This window comes from Aythya fuligula, chromosome 1 (genome assembly GCF_009819795.1).
Source record: "Aythya fuligula isolate bAytFul2 chromosome 1, bAytFul2.pri, whole genome shotgun sequence".
NCBI classification, from domain to species: Eukaryota; Metazoa; Chordata; class Aves; order Anseriformes; family Anatidae; genus Aythya; species Aythya fuligula.
The window spans coordinates 113,920,217-113,940,964 of NC_045559.1; the positions used below are offsets into that span (position 1 = coordinate 113,920,217).

General features: G+C 36.2%; 1 protein-coding gene across 2 annotated transcripts in view; it reads right to left on the minus strand.

Annotated features, from left to right (window-relative positions):
- Positions 1 to 20,748, minus strand: part of DSCAM (DS cell adhesion molecule) — a 478,363-nt gene that overhangs the window by 145,065 nt on the left and 312,550 nt on the right. For both annotated transcript variants that reach the window (XM_032188234.1, XM_032188242.1), the window contains exons 9-11: positions 17,287 to 17,565; positions 6,271 to 6,390; positions 2,014 to 2,187 (exon numbers count right to left, since the gene is read on the minus strand). In XM_032188234.1, the coding sequence (XP_032044125.1) occupies positions 2,014 to 2,187; positions 6,271 to 6,390; positions 17,287 to 17,565 (573 nt within the window). The remainder of the gene's footprint in view (positions 1 to 2,013; positions 2,188 to 6,270; positions 6,391 to 17,286; positions 17,566 to 20,748) is intronic.

Below are 20,748 nucleotides of genomic sequence, written 5' to 3' on the forward strand. Positions count from 1 at the left end.
CCTTCAACCAAAAAGTTGTATCTTCTTTCCTAAGGTAAGGGCATCACATGGCAAACTCTGAGGCACTAAATAAATGTGTATCTGGAGCTACTAACATTTCCTTCATACCTTGAAGAACACTGTTATGCAAGCTAAGTTGGTTTAAAGAAGCTTAAGCTGTCTTTACACCGAGAAAAAAATTGTTTCTGTTTACAAAGAGGTGACACAGGAAATGCTGTAAGACTAAAACATCCACTCTCATTTAAGAGAAGACCAGTCATAAGAACTATGGAAGGCAGAAATTTATCCAGCAATGTTACTGACAGAGTAGCTGGAAACTTTCATTAAATGCGGAGGAGAAGAATCACCTGCACATAAGTGTTTTTAAGTTCACAGTGATGTTATCAATAATTAGCATCTGTATAAACGATGTGTCACTGGTACAAGGGAGAATTAAGAAGAAGAGCAGGACATTGCCAAGGGACCATAAACTTCTTTCTCAGGTGATCTGAGCTGCTTCTCATGAACAACCTACATACAGACTGAAGGAAAGTAAGAAGACAATTTATCAGAAGGAAGCCAAAGCAAGATATATTGATGCTAATCTTTATTTACGTTTTGGAAGGCTGTTTCTTTTTTTTTTTCACAGGTTTTCAACAGGCCTGATCACCTTCTGCAACTGAATAAAGGAGGTACTTCGGGTGACCTTGTGAAGCAGGGTAGCGCAGTATGCAGGAACAATTAATTAAGAATACTGTGAATTTAATGAAGGAAGCCTGAGGCTTTGGACTAGTAATAGGGCTATTACCAAGGATTAGGGTCCAGAAACTTTTTTTTTTGGAGGAGGGGGAAAAGGAGACAGAATAACCATGGAGAAAAATAAAACAATAAATAAGATACAGTACACGGGAGAGTAAAGGCAGGTACAGACCCTCACTTTGGAGTTACTTCATCTGATTAGGTGCAAGTATTTTGTGCCACAATCATGCTACTAGACCTGGGGATCCAGCTATACATGAGTCCATCATGGCACACTCCCATCAAGTCACTCCTGAAAGCAGCTTGTTCTTAATGTGTACTTGATTAAAGCTAAAGCCATTCCTTTTCTATGCAAGCACCGACACACTAACAGCATTTGCTTTAATAGCCATGCTGGGAGCAGTGCATGTGTTAGTGTGGATGTATAAGGATGTACAGACGTGCTTTCCTGCTATCTTAGAGCCAGAGGGGTTTTCATTAGATTCAAACAGCAACTGACTCTCCAGGGAAGCTCCTGCTCTTACTTGATAAGGGATGCTCTTTTATCATACATGAAACTGCATGCAGTGATCAGACAGGCAGTGTGCATAGTTGCCAACCAGAGGAAAGCTGTTTTTCTTTAGCATATTACAGCAGTGCATTGCTACTACAGTTAAAGATTGGACCAGAAATGTTCTGTTATGAAAGCCACATAAGCTGGCACTTCTACTGATCCCCAGAAGAAATATGCAATTAATGTACTTACTTGAGAGATTTGGGATATCATGTTATTTTTAGGAAAACAGAGCCAGTATGGTAAATGAGAATGGAGAAGACATTTGAAGTACTGGGCTTGCAAATCTAATAAGGTTGACACTCTTGCTTTCAAAGAACTTAGTTATGCATTCTCTGCATATGAACACCCTTAAAAACAAACATTAGTGGTCTAAAATATAGCTGTCCATTGGAGAACAAGTTGGATTTTGCTTCCTTTGATAAAAATAATATATCTTTTTATTTTCCCATTTACTATTCAACTGTACCTCAAAAAAAGTTAAACACATTTTTGAAATGAGGTGTTAACCCTTTACATCTTTAAATCTCCTTTTCTCTCTCTACTAAGCAATGTTTTTTATCAACCACATAGACTTTTCAGATGCTACCATGTGCAGCTGAGTACAACATTACATTAAAAATAACAAAAAAAGTCTAAACTAAGGATGCAGTAGTGCAGTAGTCAAGCCATTTTCACTGAGTGGTAATATCTGGATCACAGAGAAGTGTTTTAGTTCTTACTTTTAACAGTGAGGTACATGGACTTGCTGACGTCTGCTCCCACATCATTGCTGACCTTGCAGAGGTAGTATCCACTGTCTTCTTCCAAAACGTGTTTAATCAGCAAGGAACCATTTGTGAGAAGCTGGATACGACCGTTCAGTGCAATTGGCTGGAACTGAGGAACGCCGGCACCTAAATCAGGACCAACATAGAAGTAGGTTAGTTAAGAAGAAAAGTCTCTCTCTCTCTATAGCTTCCTGTTCTTAGAGGCTCAGTTCAATTAAAATACAAATGGTTCTGGCACCACTGGAACAAATGGAGTACTTCTTTGCCAAAATCAAATTCATTAAATGGAAAGAAGAAAGGCTTTCGGAATATAGTGGTAGGAATAATTTCCCATGTTAAAGGTAAGGGGACAAAAAAGGCAGAAAGCAGGAACAGAAGGGGAAGAGAGAAAATGAAGATTTTCAGACAGCTCATGGATAAAAAGGCACATTTGTTGTACGTTTAGTGGCTGATAAATTATTGACAATTACAGCTGAACAGTCATACAAGTATGCATCCCTTATGCATACACCAGATGAATTTCTTATGACTAAGAGGGATGTCTGTTGTAGTAAACATGGAATACTCAAGAGACCTCTAGGACCTTGTTTACTAAATTCTGGGTAACATATAAAAACACATCAGTGACTGTGTTGCTCTTTTCCTCCTACTGCTGACTGACTGATGACATAAAATCCCTGTTCCACCATGTCTGGAGTCAATATTCATTCAGACTGATTAAAAAAAAAAAAAAAAAAAAAGTAATAAAGAAATTAATCAGACATTAATTTCCATATTTGGTAATAAAATAAAAATGGAAAGTCCATAGAAACACAGGAAGCCGAAGATTTCTGTATTAACTTTGGTATTAAGAAATAAAATCTTAAGACAGAAACAACCTTTCAAAACCCATCAGATGTGTACACTTTTAGACACACACTAAAACTCTTCTCTTCAAGATATGGAACTGTGCAAGAAGGGGCAGCTGGTTGGACACAGCCACGAGGAATGGGCCCACATACGTTTTCTCTCATGTCTTCACCAATGACTACTTAACAAGTTTATAGAGCACAATGTCTTTGTCCTTTCCTAGAGGAAGGTTCCTCCCACCTCTGCATGTTTCTGCTTAAATAAAAAGCCAGGAAAGAGAAATATAGAGAATGGCTACTTCATCTTTTAATATTGTAGATGAGTGCACTGTTCCCTTCCACCACGGAGAACAAGCTAAGAATTACACATTTAGCAGAGTTATTGGATATACTGTCTGATGACGCTTGAATTTCTGTTGGAGAATTAGTCATAATCAAAGAGGAAAGGTCCAAATCCCAAACCTAGCTGGTTTTATTGGACCTACTTTGCCTTGGAAACAAGACACTGGTGATTTAAGGAAGGGAACTAGATACTGCCATACTGCCAGCATTGCTGTGCAATCCAGAGGTCTGCCACAAATTCAGGTTCTTACAGCATCAGGAACTGTCTCAAGGTATATTAAGATACAATTCTTGTAACAAGGGCTTTGCAACCTACTTTATCAGCAGAAGAGAGAATTTTGTGGAAAAATCATAAAGTAGCCTTCTTCAATGTAATTCTTTTATTCAATCTTCTGCACACTAAGTTGTTTTCTGTCAGCATTAAGTACTATATATAATAGCCTGAGTCAGACCAGTAGGAAATACAATGAGTAAATATTTTTGGGAATGATTTAATACAAAATAGCAAGCTATAACAACCCATGAATACAACATCAAGAATATTAAAAAAGACTGGACATGCATACGTAAAATTCTTCTATTCCTAGACAAGTTTGCTTTGGGGACATACAGTTACACTGAAGGTTCCCAAGGCTGATACTGTGAACTTAGAAATGTAAAATGGATAATACTTTCACAAAAATCAGTTGCCATTGTCGATTTTTCAACTGTTTTAGTCATATACTTATCCCTCTCCTTTTTTTTTTTTTTTTTTTTTTTTTTTTTTTTTTTTATATAAGCCATTTTTTCCTGTCACTTAGCTGGAAGGCACATTTATGCTTCACTAATTCTACCTGTCTGCAATGTATTGCTCAAGTGGATAGATGCATCCACTCACTTTTTATGTTTCTCCACATTAAAAGTTCTGAGAAAAATTTGGTGCTCATAGAAGGGAAAGGGCTGTTAGTCCTGAGGACACACAAACCTGGGCAACATTTTGCATAAGAATTTGTACAGGCTTTTAATTCTTCACACACACTTTTTCTGCTATTACAGCTGAAATATGTCCTGAATAATGACAGCAACTGCATGCATGTACCTGCAAAAGCTCATGAATCATGAATCACAGAATTGCAGAATGGTTGAGGTTGGTAGGAAGCTCTGGAGGCCACCTGCTCCAACCCCCTGCTTAAGCCGGGCCACCCAGAGCAGGTTACCCAGGACCATGCCCAGGGGGCTTTTGAAGATTTTCAAGGAAGAGATTCCACAAAGTATCTGGGCAAACTCTGCCAGTGCTCTGTCAACTGCACAGTAAAAAAAAGTATTTTCTGATGTTCAGACAGAGCCTCTGGTGTTTCAGTTAGTAACCATCACCTTTTTAAGTCTGATGGACTTAAAACGTTATTGATGATTATGGTGTGTCTGTATTGATCTCTGTTATTATTCTTTAGAAACTGCAAGTCTGGTATTTATATATCCCAATGTACAAAAAAAAATGAACTCTTTTTCCATTCTTCACCAACACAAAAGGCCAATGACACTAACTTGCCTGCAGGTGTCCAGATGTCCTTTGTGCTTTATTGTGGTACATACAAATGAATTATGAACTGATTGTTTTACTCCTGCTGGCCTCACCTGGGCAATTACTTCAGAATTTCATATAAACACAGCTCATAAAGTAATCATATAAAGGGTCTCTTTAAGACAAAAAGTGCCACATAGCCTGCAGATCTGTACAGCACTTGAATTAAACCTGGTATTGAAAATGCAATCATGCTTTAGGAAAATAAAGGCTTCTGTAAAAATACTGACCTTTTCAGCCAGAGTTATTTTAGCCAAAAACTGAAACTGCAATTTGATGTCTACTACTACATCAAGTATCTTCTAAAACTTTCTGTGACTTAAATACTTCAGAGCTGTTAATCAAAAACATGAAAAATAGTTCCTTGATGGTAGAGTATCCCTAAAATCAAACCACTGTCCTGTTCTCTTTTATTAAAATGGGCTGCTTATCTCTTCACAGTTAATTACAACTCTGTTAGCTTGATGTGGCTTCCTTCTTCAACATACAAACAAAACAGAATTGCTTCTTTGTGACCTATATTCTTAATTAAAAACCCATAATCAATGGGATTTGGAAAGCTGCACTCTTCTTTCCATGACACGGAAAGTATGAATAAAAGCAAGAATGGGTTTTAATGTGAACATTTCTCTTCCCCAAAATATTTCTTCAAATATAATTTATACGTACATCATATGGAAACAAAAATTTGCATGGAGCATGAAATAAGTATTTCTTCTCAACAACACCTAATTTTGTGCTTGTATGTATATCATCTGATGTACATAAAAAGATAATTAGAGAATTAACTTGTGTACACTGGATATGGAGTTTGGAGAGTTTGTTTTCTTGTTAAAACCAACTAGAAGGCAACGGGCAAAAGGAGGATATCTAACAGGCAGCAAATTTTAATTAAAAGGCAGTCAATTTCCTATGGTTACTTAGGGTCAAGTGAGGCCAGTTCTAATGCTCTGTTACATGAGAAGAAAATGTTAAATCATTATGTAAAGCGCATACTGAATTACTGCTTATGCTAATGCTACCTGACCTTTCTTCTTTGCTAAAAAGATATGATTGGCCATGTTATCATGGATTTTAAAGTGAAAAAAAAAAAGTCAGCCAAATGCTGCCAGTGAACCTTGTTCTAAGGTTGTTTCAATTAAAACAGTATCTCTTTTCTTTCAGCTGTCCACTCCCTTGCTCTCCCACTGAGGCCGTAGCTAACACGTGCACATTCACAGCTCAAGGAAGTCTCTAAGGGAGACCAAGAAGTCCATCTAGGTCAGTCGTGCATCTGTGACAGTTGCCAGTATGATGTGCTTTAGGAAATGATAGACCAGTATAAACATAACTGATATTTCCCTTATTGCACCCTGCTAGCTTTTGACTACATGAACTATAAACCTCTAGCTGAGTGGTAAGTAAGCTCTTGCTAAATCAGAATTAATTTGTCCCTAGTGATCACAGGAGGAATCCTACCTTTTGAGTACTTCCAGACAATGGTAGGAACAGGATAACCCTCTGCAGAGCAGTTGAGAATCACAGCTTTTCCATATATCCCATCCTGGTCACTTGGTTGAACCACAAACCTAGGGGGCACTGTGGGAGGAAGTGAGAATTAATGCAAAATTTAAAAACAGCATTTTGATGATCTGGGGACATAGTAAAGTAAGTTTTATGCAATTATTTACTTACCGTGCAAAAAAAGTATGCATTTCTGGCCAAGGAACTCAAAAGTATTGTTCTTGTTAGGGTACAAAAATAAGTTAATGAAAATCTCTGTAGGAGAGATTACAAAATGAACTAACAGATAAACCAAACTATCATGGTCAGAAAAGAAATGGTTGTTTACAAAGGGAGAGGTCTGACAGATGTCAAACAACTGAAGGTGTTTTTTTGTTTGTTTGTTTGTCTTCATAACAATGAACTGGCAGGCTTTAGAAAAAGAAGAAATAAAATATATATCCTAAATAACCTTAAACATGTAACAGCAATCAGATCATTTCATATTAAAATGAGGGTGTTTGCACTATAAATTCTGATAGGACTTGTCTTTCCAAGAGTAACCACAGGAAGGTTCAACACATTTTGTTTGTGTGAAGTTGAAGAGAAAAAGTTTTACTAGAAATAGGTGTATGTGTGTCAAAGTATACATACATGCATTACTAGACTTATTCTAGGGGAGCATAAAACCAGTGCAAGTTTTCCAGCCATAGTCAAGTACATATATATTTATACATACATAAAAAAATGAGCTGCTCATCTCAAGGAAAAGCTGTACATTTTCTGAATACAGTCACTCTGCAAGAAAACAACTAGTGACAATGCCAGACCTACCTACAGTTTACCATGGAGGATAGATACAAAATGTTGTTTGTCAATAAAACCTCCATATTTGTCAAAAGTTTGAATGAAGAGCTGAAAACTGAAGAATGTTCAAAGAACCACAGAAGTTATTAAAAAAAAAAAAGGGTGCTTAATGGTTGTATCGAAAAGTCAGCTAAAGTCAGAGATTTTCATTGACCTGCTGTTCTTTGGTTCAGAGATGAACATGTAAATACCGCCAAAACAGTCAATTATTTGTATTATTCCATAAATTCTTCTTTTTAGGTCTTCTTAGAGTAATACATGGAAAACGTAGTCAAGTGACTGAGCCTGACAGAAATCTAATACAATAAGGAAAAATTCTAATCAATCATTCCTTGAACTAACTGTTAGGGCCACTGCAGCATGTGCACTTGGAGACACACATATGGTCATGGTTTCACAGCTTCCCAGGTCCAGCCAGGGCTGAGTTTGTCTGAAAGCTGGGTGCAGGAGGACAGAAAGCCAAGACATCCCTCCTTGCTTTGGCATGACGCATCTTTCCAAATCCCTATCAGACTCTATCATCTGCCTCACCAGAAGTGCCAGATATAATAAAGGAAGTAAGTGAGTGGGCTATAATGTGAGGAAGTGTAAAGCCATGTAGAAGGGGATCAGCAGTACAGTGACTATTTGTTCAGGGCGCTGAAACTGTAAAGGCCATGGGTACAGTACTGCTTATACATCAGGAAAAAAATGTATGGCAGAAACATAGTAGAATCACCAATAAATTACTTTTTTTTTTGTTATTATTATTATAAACACTCTCATAATTGAAGCAAATAGCACATCCCATTACACCAGACAGTCCCAAGTTTTCCTTAATGAGAAACTTGATCTGTCAATGTTGGGTGTGGGAGAGGAGTGCTGAAATTTGAAGGTATCTAAAGACATTCTTCAGGTGCGGAGAACCTTTCTCACAAAGGCTTGAGCCTTCCTCCCTTTATCTCCATAATGCAGTGCTCCTCTCCAATTTTCTCCTTCCATCTTCACAGCTACAAATGATTTTTAAAAGATGAAAACTTTATTCCAGAGAGGAAACAATCCCTTTAACCGGACTTTTTACTCATTGAATCGTAGAGCTATAGTAAATACTGCTTATTGCCTAAACATGCACAAAGAAGGTCCACTTGCTTTGAACTTGGCAACAAGAAACAGAAGGAATCAACAACAACAGAGGCAAGAGCCACCTTTGTACTAGGACAGATCTCCTTCTATAGTGGAAACCTTTGCTTTATTTATTGCTGTCAAACATTTCAGCTTTCCGAACAGCTGCCACCATGACAAGTAGAAATCATATGTTCTGTTAATTCATGATTGGTAAGCACCAAACATGAAACCCCATCAACAGCTGCCGTGGGCAATCACCTACCCTGTTCTAATTACCTACTCATAGAAAACATTCACTTCAGTAGCTCAGTTCTCACTGTTCTGTTCATTTTATCACCAAACACAAAGGAGTTCCAAGTACTTATTTTCCAAAACAGGCTAAAAGTATAATTAGTTGTACAAATATGTTTGATTTTATACTACTCAGCACAGTGGCATCAGCTACTTTTACCTGGAGAACTGTAAATAATTTTCTATTCACAGCTCATGAAAAGTCAATTACAAGCTGCTTATCCATAAAGAGAATAAAATAAATATTAAAGTAGGAAAAAAAAAAAAAAAAAAAAACACAACACAATACTGACTAAAAGATGTTATGTAAATAAAGATATTGGAGTTTAAGGTGTATGGAGAAACTACTTATGTTCACAGAAGTCCACCCATATGTTTATAGAAGTCCAACCTTATGATAAACACGGCACATGCATGCCTATATGCTGGCTCTAGCAAAGGACATGCTATTTAGGGAGGGGATGTGAGGAATATTCTGTAGCCCATTCCTTTTTGCAGTCCCTCAGCATTCACAGCTTCTGTCTAAGGAACACCAGAAGGCCCATACTGGTCCACTATATATTTAAAGACCTTTGTTTTGCCCTATCATCTTTTAAATCTGCTGATAAAGACTACTTTCAGGACCTCCCCATACACAATTTTACAGAAATGTTACAGGTGAAAATATTCACACAAAAGGAGAAGTCACACACTTCCCGGTGTGTTTCTCATATCCTGTACCAGGGGACCTGATGAAGTACAGTTCCGTGGTCGTCTTATCCATAACCTTCTTGATTTGGTAGACCTAGCTACCCATCATTGCATCACCTAGGAGTGAATGGAAGTGTACAATATTCCAATAGGCAGAAAGTAACTGAAATGGAATTTTAGCCAGTGGATAATGAGTCAATTCAAGGGTTTAAGTGTATTCAGAAATTAAAATTCAAGTTTACTCACATGAGATTATTCAAAAGAAAGACTGGTATCATCTATATATTGTTAATGTAACTATTAGGGTTTGACTTCACAAGATGACTTTTAAAGCTGTGCCTCTTCTGAAATTGAAAGATACTACTTTTTACCCATCTCCTATATCCCTAAATATTTGCTTCAGTTGTATCAGTCCTAACAGTGAATTTACAACTCATTACAACTGTTTACAATTGATCACAACTGATTTTGTGGGGTGACTGATAACTGCTGGACTCCTCTACTGCTGAAAAGTGTGAAGAGTATAATATTTTTAAAATTCTCCCTTACATTTTTTTTTTTAAACTTTGGTTTATTTTCCTTATTTTAAAAACATTTTCTTTGTACTGTGTTATTTCCTCTGGATGACACTGGGAAGAATTACTATTTTATTTTATTTCTTTTTTTTTTCAGGAAACAATTTGATTATTGTATTAAATGGGTAGACACATGAAGAAACTTCTGAAGAAGTTAAGCAAGATTGCATAGTATGGAATAAAGGCAAGCAGTCTTTAAAATACTATTTGCATGAAAGTTATCTCTTTCGGTAATGTATGTCTAATCCCTTTTGAAATATACAGAAAAAAATGGATAGATGTCAAGGATAAATGTGCTTTTTTTTGAGCATTTCTATCATTTCTATGGAAATCCATCTTTCCACATCTTTAATAAATTCATGGAGTGTAGGCATTCTTTATGTGTTGCACCTTGAATACTGACAAGCTTTGAACTAGGCTTTTAATCATATTAATTTCATTATATTTTGGTGTATTCCCAGTATATTTATATTCATTTAAAAAGCATAAGATTTTGTTCTGATATTCTTGGTATTATCAATTCTAATAGTTACTTTCAATGCAGAATTTGATAATCAGAATGGTAACTGTGGAAATTGAATTTTGCCTTATAAGTTCCAGAACCGGGCACACAATCAGCAATCAGACTGTTTCCTTGTAGCGCTCAATCTACAGAGTAGGTTTCAACCTTGGCAAAAAATGTGCCCTCATCTGGTAACAGCACCAATATTTGCATTCAGTGAAAGTTCCTTGATAATTCAAACAGCCTTCCTTTAGGACTACTTAGAAAAGTGCCAACTGCTGTTTTGATTTTGAGGACATGAACCCTTAATGGTTAGTTTTGTGATTGCAAGTAGAAATCAGAAATGATGCAACAGCAAAACAAAATTACTTATTCAATGACTTTTTGATTATTTCTGTATTGCTGTCTAGGTAAAACCACAGGATTTTTCTTCATATATAAATGATTAAGAAATAAACAGAGGAGTATTTTTCTTTCTATTTTTCTTCCCTATTGGTAGTCTCTTTTTCTTAATTTTATTTCAAATGAATAACTTCAGTGCTATGTTCCAGCATATTTTGGAAGATGAAAGAGTTAATTACTTGAAATAGATTTTGATACTTAGATTTATATTGTAGAGGTACATTCAGTATTTCATTACCTCTGAGGAATTCATTAGCCCTTAAAGAAGACTTAGTAAGAACTTATCCAAGTTCAGTTGTCTGATGTGTTTAAGTAGAGTTAACACAGAAAAGAAAACAATTAGTTTTCTTCCTCTCTCCAGTCATAAATGTGTGAGCCTCTTCTGCCCATTTATAAATGAAATATTCTGAAATAGCTCACAAATATGACTGAAGAGTTCTGCTTTTATTATCACCTTTGTTTCAGCAGCACAGTCCCCTGAGTCCATAAAGAGGGCATTTAAAATTGCTTTAACTGTGAGTTTCTCTCATTTAATGCAGCCCACGGATCTGTGACGAGAAATGAGCTGTTGAATTGTTTAGTGTAAGAGCAGTAAGTTGACAGATGCAAACTATTTAATGGCTGAACTCAAAGGACCTAAAAAGGTATTTTCTATCAATATTATGACTAACAGACTCAAGATCTTACACAGGGAAAACAAAGAATGAGATAAATCGGAATAGGATGTTGAAGATAACAGGAATGCTATATTGTCATTTTAAAGGAAGGAAAATGTGTAAATTGTCTCCTTGAAACAATCCTGATAAGATGAGAAAATATGAGTTGGTATCTTAAGAAGATGTTGCTTACCAATGTCCTTGCTGCTCACTTGGACTTTACAATCTAGTAATTTATATTAATTTAGGAGTACCTGTTGACATTCCCTAATTTAATTTTGCTTTATATAAATCCAAGAATTCTTTCTGACTGTGCTTCTTGCCAGAGACCAGGTGACAAACTCACACACATCTTCCTGGTCTTCCAATCTCTGGAGGCACTTCTGGCTTCCAAGTACAGTGATGAGTACGTTACACTCAAGTGCAATCCTGAAGGCCCTTAATATGAGCTTCTGCAGTGGGCTACTGGAGTAAGTTAAGAAATAATCTATGACATTTGGCTAGAATACAATGTTTCATTTTTACATGGAATATTTGTACTTTACATTTAGATCATACTGTCAAAATGATGGACGAAATTTAATCAGCCAAAGCGCCCATTGATGTATTAATGAATGAGATCATTAAACACTGTACTTTAGCAAAGATGAACAGTTATTAAATTTGGTCATTGGACCTAAGGGGTCAATTTAGCTGGTTTAGTAAAACCATTTGCTATGCAGTTCAAGGAAAAAGATGTACTTTCGCAAAATGAGACAGTGCCTAGTGGTTTTGTGTTGATCAGGTTTATCTAATGAGAACATTAGATAGGAAGTGAATAATTCAACAATAATTTTCAGAGTTGCAGTGTAAACACCAGCAAAGAAAGTAAATGACACTAGCTCCAGCCATAAATCTTTCCCCCTTGCTTTTCCATTACAGACTGCATTTGCTGCATTATACCACCTCCAAACACCAGAAAGCAGGCTGATACTTCCTATATGGAAGATTCATAGGGACTTAGGATTTAGGGACTAGGACATAGGATTCTCAGGGACTGTTCATTGGGTACTTAACTATGTAACAAAATTCGATATTCCTGGGAAGCGCAAAATGAAAACACATTTACACTTAATGTACTAACTGCATTAAGAGGGGTTATTAGGTATTTAAAGACCTTATCTCAATTTTAACTTATGATGTGTTCACTAACAAGGATTTTAAAATAGTGATTTATGCACCCACTGCTATCATTGAATTCTCTGTTCTTGCAGCATCTGATACATCATAATACATTTATGAACTTTTTCTACTTGGCAATCAATTAAAATATTTTTCACCTCTTTCTATAATTATTTCATTCTCATTTTAGGAAACCCTTTAGAAATGAGTAACATGATAAACTGTATACATATTTTTAATCACTCTTTAGAAGACAAGCATAATGAGTAAAGCCTTAATTAATTCTGCATGATGTGTAAGTATTTAACAGAGAAGATATTTTCCTAATTTCCATGAGTGGCTTTCATGACAGAATCCTATTCTTTCCTTTCCTTTTTTGTTAATAGCATGTCTAGCAAATCAGGAATGCAACAATAAATAAAATAATCAAATTAATAATGATTTATGAGTTTTTGAGAAAACCTTATAACTTGCAAACTTTAAAAAATGAACTTCCAGAAGAATGGGCTGGGATCTTGTGCCGTGCAAGATGATGAGAATGAAAGCTCTATTTTCACTCACCTGGACTGCCTACCTGCACTCTCTGGATGTAATAAAGACAGTAGACTTCTCCCAAAAGATAATTCATGAACTTTTACAAGACATTCCCTAAATATAAGAACTAATAAAGCCTGTTTTTAAGTGGATTTTTATCTCATGACTGAGTATAGACTGTAGCTGGAATATTTCTTGTGTTTGCAGAGGAGCTCACCTGAGCTTGCCATTCTCTGGAGCTCACCGTTATCTGGTATTTAGTATTACACTTAATAAAGGTGTTTCTAATAGTTTTATTAAGTTTTTAGGCTTTCAGATCAACTGGAGGTGTTTTCTCCTCTTTGGATTTGTCTGAAATCAGATGATAAGTTGTGGAGGGGAGAAGTACTGGCAGATCTATGCCCAGAGAATGTGGCTAAGTTTCATTTGCACCTCCTCTCCAAGAAACCTGTGACAGAGATCCAAGACAGAGACCCAAGATTGCCCTGAGGGCTTCTTGTCCAGAGTTTCACAACTGCTCAGCAACTTTCTACCCTCACTGTATATCTCTCAACAGGCATCTTCTGCCTACCTATACTCTATGAGGAAGCCCTGTAGAAGCTGGTCATTTTCCTCTGATATTTAAGGCAGGGAAAATCCAGTCTTGCTTGCCAGGTATTTTTAGGACTTTTCATCACTGTTTGCTTGCTTTTACTCAGCACAGGAATGGAAGTGAAGATACACCATACAGTGTCCACATATTTTAAGAGACTGATTCTTGTTTATCTTTTTATATTTTTATATTTTATACTTCTAACAAAATAGTAGTTCATGTTACACATGAAAAATATGTGTAGGAATAATATAGAAAATCTATATATAATCTATATATATAATCTCTATATAAAAATCTATTTAGTTGACTTAAAAATAACAGAAAAATATGAATGCTTAACAACAGGGCACATATATGATCTAACAGATAAATATCAGGGGAAAAAAATCTCAGGTTACAAACCTGAAGAATTTATGTGGCTGTATGGATTCTGCAAAAGTTTAGGTATTCAATAGTGTTTAAAATGTAACAACAAGCTGTTGGCCTGGGCTTCTCCATTCATCTTAGAAATTTATTGGATTTGGATGATACTTCCAAGTCTCTCCACGTACAGTAAAATGATATAGGCTCCCACATATATTTGAAATATGTTTAGTCTTCATCATTTTTATGTCTACTTCTAAAAAGAAAACAATGACTGGAACTTTGTGGTGAACAGTCATATTTCCTTCTACTTTCTTCTCTCATTCATTGTCTACTTGCATATCAAAAAACACATAAATAAGATACTCCCTGAACACATCCCCTGACAAAAACAAACAAACAAAAAACTACAATGGAGTTTAAATCATACTGCTGAAAAACTATCACACAGCATGGATTAGAAACAAGAAGAATGTAAGCACCAATTCTTCTCCCTTTATTTAGAAAAAAACTGCACAGTAGATTTAGAAAAATATTGTATTTCAGTTATACAGCACTCATGAACAAACAGATGAGGACAGATTGGAAAGCTTGGAGAAAAAAACAGCAGAAAATCAAATATTTATTAAAATGTGTATAGGTTGGGTTGGACGGAGACTAGTAGTGACCACAAACAACCCTCTAATGACTGTCTTCTGACCTATGTGGAATGAGACAGCAGAAGTTCAATATGCAGCCCAGACTTTTGGCAGAAAATTCAGGTCAGATATCATATTATATTTCCCCCTTCTCCTCTGAGTGAGAATTATTATCCCAGATGCATAACTAAAAGTGATTAAGCCACTACCATTTAAATTGAGAGAGAGAGAGAGAGAGAGAGAGAGAGAGAGAGAGAGAGAGAGAGAGAAGGTCTTAAGGAAGGCTGCCACAGAGCACTAGCTGGGGCAGAAAGACATGCAAGAGGGGAAAAATGAAGTAGCCCTCATAACCTCCTAAGAAAATGGCAGTACCAGGACTCCAGAAAGCTCCTCCAAGCCTCCAGGCAAAACAGAGTGAAAAGCTACCTTCTATCGCATAGGATGTCTTTTAGGTAAAAGCACCGAACCCATGCCATCTTACAAAGAGAGGTGCAATTAGGGTAGTGACACGTGGGGAGGACAGAGGTATCAGTGTCAGTGATGTGAAAGGAGTTTGAAAGCAAAACTTCCCACTACTTGGACAAGGAGGGAAAGCTGAGTTAACACCAGATATATGCAGGGAGAGACCAAGACAGTAAGAGGCAGCTATGTCCAGGGAGCAGAGGCCAGGCCAAGCAATGGCTCACCAGAAGAAGACAATAGGAGACGGGAAAGTTGCACAGTTGCACTTCAGGCAAGGCAGGGAGAACAGGGTTCCTCTTATGAGAAAGCAGGACTTCCCCCAATCATTGGGGTGCAGAGCAGAAATCCTAACGTGGGATCTCTTGAGCTGTTATAGCCCTGTGGTTCTTGGTAAAGAAAACAGAACAGACAGTGTTTCCAGAGAACCGTCTTTCAGTGCTACAACCTATATTAACTTTTATCACAAAGGTTATCCTAACACCTGGGTTTAGAATAGGAACCCATACTGAGTTGCTAGGACGATTCTTTCCCACAACTTTCTCACAACAGTGAGTATGGTTACTGCATATCACATACTATCTCAGCTGTTATTAGATGGGCATTTCTATGTAGAGCAGACATAGCCAGTGCACTGTCTGTTATGATAGGTTGTGAATTTTCCCTTCTTCAGGAAAAGAGGTGAGGAAATTCTTGTGCTGTTTGAATGATAACTAGGGTTAAAAACCAACAGAACAGCACAGGAAAAGAATAATGAAATACATATAGTTAATTAAACTACTTCATTTAAGAATTACTAGATAGATGGAAAGAGCAATAGACAACTGTACTGAATAATACTTTTAAAAGGTTAAAAGCAGTGAAGCTAAAAAAAACAAAACACCAACCCCCCCCAAAAAAAAACAACAACAACAAAAAAATACCTGTTCAAGTATTATTCATACCAAATCTAGTGAAAAAGCAGTGTACCCATTTGCAGCTGAGTTTTGGGAACATAACGTAAGAAAAAGTAAGCATAAAAATTCTGTAAGTATAAACTAAGTCCATTAGGAACTCAGGCAATGGGAAGATTCGACTTTAAAAAAAAAAAAAAAAAAAAAAAAAAAAAAAAAGCTGCTTAACAGTTTAAGCTTCAAATGAATTTATGGTGGGGAAAAAAGGCCTGGAAAAGATGGAAAAAAAAAAAAAAAAAAAAAAAAAAGTCCTTAAGTGATTTTAAGAATTACCTTGGTAAAACTCATAAGATGTGATCTTCATCACAATAACCAGGGTTACTTGCAGTATTACTTTATATGCCCTTTTGCTATCAATAGCCTGGTAGCAAGAAAGAGATGGTGGAGAAGAGTGTAATAGCCTTATTAAAAAAAAAAAAAATGCTTTGAAAAACTTTCAGAAAGAAAAAGAAGCAATTTGTTTATTCTGAAGCTTTGCACAGTAAGTCTGAAAGTGTATCATAAGGTGTAGTCTCTAGGGAGCTTAGCTAAGGTGTGACTTGAAAGGCATAAGATAATGGAGGTGAGGTATCTTTCTAAAATATCTTTTCCACATAAAATATTTCTTTACTGAAATTCTATATTAACATTTATTTCAAAGCAAAATGATGTGAAGTCAGCATGATCAAAGGGACCATGCTAGCTGAGTTACAAACAAATAAGAGAAAGAACAGCAACACACCAACAAAGGAGTTCCATGAAGTCAACATCAATGTTTTGCTTTTTTAAGGTGATGTAATGTTTTGTGTTTTTCTTTTCTTTTATTTTATTTTATTTTTTCAGATATAATGTTATAGAAGAGGTTGTTATAAATCAAAAATGGTGATAATCAGTCCAGAAAAATAACAGAGAGGAATTTGGTACCATTTCAAACTCTTGATCCCAGTGAGTTGGTCTGCACGTCAAAATTTTTCTGAATGTCATTCCTGTGGCTCCCCTATCAGCCCTGTACACTTTAGAGTTGATTAGTTTCAAGACTCACTTCTTTTAGATAGAAAAGTCTTATTAGTTTCTATGCTTCACTGCTCTGTGTGCTCTCTATTATGAGGAGAGGGATTACCATATTTTCCTCTGTTTTATAATTCCTATCAAACAGATGACATTACAAAATACTGATGAAGTCCACTTAATTGGTGCCCTTCAAAGTATTTACATCTACTTACCTCTCACAATTAGTTGGCTTTGGTGCTCCACAGCTGCTGCATCATTTCTAGCTATACAGGTGTAATTCCCATTGTGCATCAGTGAAAGATTAGAAATCCTTAAGGAGCTGGTGAAGTCAATGTTGTCAATGGTCACCCCAAGGCTGGCTGGGATGGGCCTGCCGTCCTTCTGCCAGGTGATGGTGATGGGCAGATCTCCAGAGACCACCACACAGGGAATGAAGACCCGCTGCCCAATGGAAAACCTTGGGAACTCAAAAGGCTGAATAAAGGGTGGAACTGAAACAAAATAGAAAAGAGGAGCTATTGCAGGTACGGTCCCGTGCCTGAAAATAGTATATGTAATAGAATATGTAATAACAATATACTTGATAGTCATAAAAAAAAAATACAACTTTTGCAAACGCCTTTCTAAAATTGGCTTTCTTTTTCTTGGCCAGATGCATTAAGCAGAGACGACAAGCACTGAAATCCCTGGCTTCTACAGACACTAGAAACTGCTGGCAGATTCCTGCAAGAGTAATCAACCCCTCTCCAAAAAAATCCCATTTCCAGCTCATGACTCTTAAGATCTTTCACCAGTGTTATTGCCTGGATAGTCCAGAATCATCTCATCAGCTTTCAGGATTTGGTGTGAGGACCTTGTTTAGGATCATACAACAAACCTGGAAGAGGCTTCAGCTTTGTCTCTGAGACATAATGAAAGGGAGTGTAAGCTTCTATAACTCTTCTTGGATTTTTTTTTTCAATCTGTTTCAAAGCACAATTTTCACTAAGATTGTGTGGACTTGTGCAGTGAAAGGTACATACAGTATTTGTAGGTCAGAACTTCAGTAAAAAATGATTTCTAAACAGAGGACCAGTACAAGACAAACTCTCAAGCTGGCATTTAATTCCTGCTAAGCATAGTTTGCTTGAATTTATTTTTCCTTTATTATTCTGTGGATGGAAAGAAAACAAACAAACAAAAGCAACAACAACAACAACAACAAAAACACAAGCAAAAACCACAAACAAAAGCATTTTTTGAATTATAGGGAAGAATTTCACTTTTAAGGAAATATTTTGTTCTCAGGTACTGTAAATAAAAACAAAGGAAGTAATGATTTGGATTCAGTAAACAAAACAGGAAGTAATGGGGGAGTCTTACTTTCTCCCAACTTGGGTTGAAACATTTGCCCCAAATCAGGCAGACTGGGAATCAAATACCGACCCAGATGAATAAATTTGAACCTTCTCCCAGTCTCCGGGGAGCACTCTAGCAACCAGAGCATTGGTCTAAAATAGGTTTCTGTCAGTCACTCCTAAGAAGACTATAAAACCAACTTTGCAGCCAATACTCAAATACTCTCTTATCAAAAGAGAAGACTCTTTGAGGTTATGTACCTTAGACATAGGAGTGCATTTGCCTGTTCTTGCCTGAGAGATTACTTATACATAGTCTGTACTGCATTTGAACACCTTTAACAGGAATGATCAAAGGACACCCACAGCAGAACATTTATACTGCTCTGTATCAGTTAGCTTCAGAAGAAAATGGAGCTGCTGGATTTATCTATTTGTGTTTCTTTTGTCCTTTCTCCCTTTAGCAAAACTAAAGCTGTGTTTTCACTGAAAATGAAGTAGAAAAGAAGCAGAAATGCTCTTCAAAACTTTTGCGAGGTATGCCAGCCCATTGAATTTCTTAGCAGCAATTTCACTGCTCTGCCAGTCTCCTTCTTCTGGGATACAGAGACAGATATTTCTGACCATTACATTGCGGCTGCTCTTCCATTAGGAGTAAGAAAGATCACTATTAAGGAAGTGCTACCAAACTCCCTGAAGGACAAAAACATTATTCAATGGCTTATACAAGTGTACATGAGCATCACAGTGCAAGAGGGAGATAAATAAGATGCTAAATGGTGCTAAGATGCTTTTGGCTTAGACATGTTACCATTTAATGAGGAGAAGTTACAGCCACGCTCATCTGTCACAGAGAGGTGACATCAGGCCTCAGGTACACAAATGCAGAGTGTAACATCTTCTTACAGGTTTTTTTCCTTTTTCTTTTTCTCTTGGGACCTAGTGTTACACAGTGAGACAAAATGTCTGCCTGTCTCTTCTAATTGCCTTGGCATCCCTTACACAATAATTGAGATTTTGGATTCCTTGTGCATCAACAGAAGATGACCAAATTTCTCTCAGTATTATTGACACACATTTTACATTGTAAGTGGGAATGAGAAATTTTAAGTATGAGACTGTCAGGAGGTTTTGATAAAGCCTTTCCCCTTGATGAGTGCTGCTATCTGCTAAATGCCAAACAGGCCCCCCACCCTGACTGTGTTGGCCACCACATTTCTGCTCAAATCCTTCTCATATGTATTGTTACCAAAAGATACACTAAAATTCAGGACAAAGTAGTAAATTGCTTCTGTATCTTTTGCTGAGCTTGTAATAGATTTGAACCAACCTTTCATGGACAAAATATATCAGGAGTCAAACATATTGCTCAAGGATTATTCAGTGCATCCTCACCCTTCATCTCCCTAATGGAAAAAAAAACTAGGAGCAAGATCATTAGGTCACATTAAAATAAAGTATTCCTCACAAAATAATAATTTGTAAGGCTGCATTTACCAACTCTAAAATTTAAGCAGAAGCCTGCAGAGCATTTCAGAAATTGGGTAAAATATTTACAGATAGTACTTTTTACCTCTGCTTAGGGTTTTAAGATATAGAGGAAACCAACATTTATTTCTGCTTGATAACATATAATGTATATTCAACCTGCAGCATCTTGCAGTCTTGACAAGGATTGTGTTTTGAAAATCAGTGTGTAATGTAAAATCAGTACTTTAAAAAAGTAGATAGTCTAGGGATAACTTCAACATTTGCAATAATGTTTTTCAGCTACAATATTTATCAGCTGAGGCTCGTAAAAGGAGATTCTGATGTCCTAACACAGCAGATAAATTATCTTCCTTTTGCAGAAGGCAAAAATCACCAAAAATCACTTATTAAAAGCTTAGAAAGTGAATAAAACACAGACAAAGTCAGGCAAATCACTTCTGAAATACAAGGTTTGCCTTGTATATATTTCTGAAGTAAAATGCTAACATATACTCCTAACAGAAGAAAATATACTGCTTGATTAACAATCACATTTTGAGATTATTATTTTTTTTTTGGAAATAAAGCATTATCATTGACAAACAGCACTTAAAAAAAAAAAAAAAAAAAAAAAAAGAAAAAAAAATGAGGGAGGTATACAGCTTTGAATCTGAGAGAAAAGTTCCCATATGGCAGATGTATTTAAAATGTGTTTTAAATACTTTAAAGTATATTGAAGTATTTTTCTTATTTTATGTATAGATTCTGTTTGACCATATTTCTGAGCTTGTATTTTTGTTTGTTCAGTAAATTGTACTATTATATATAACATGTTACATATTAACTACATATAAAAATGTTGTGTGT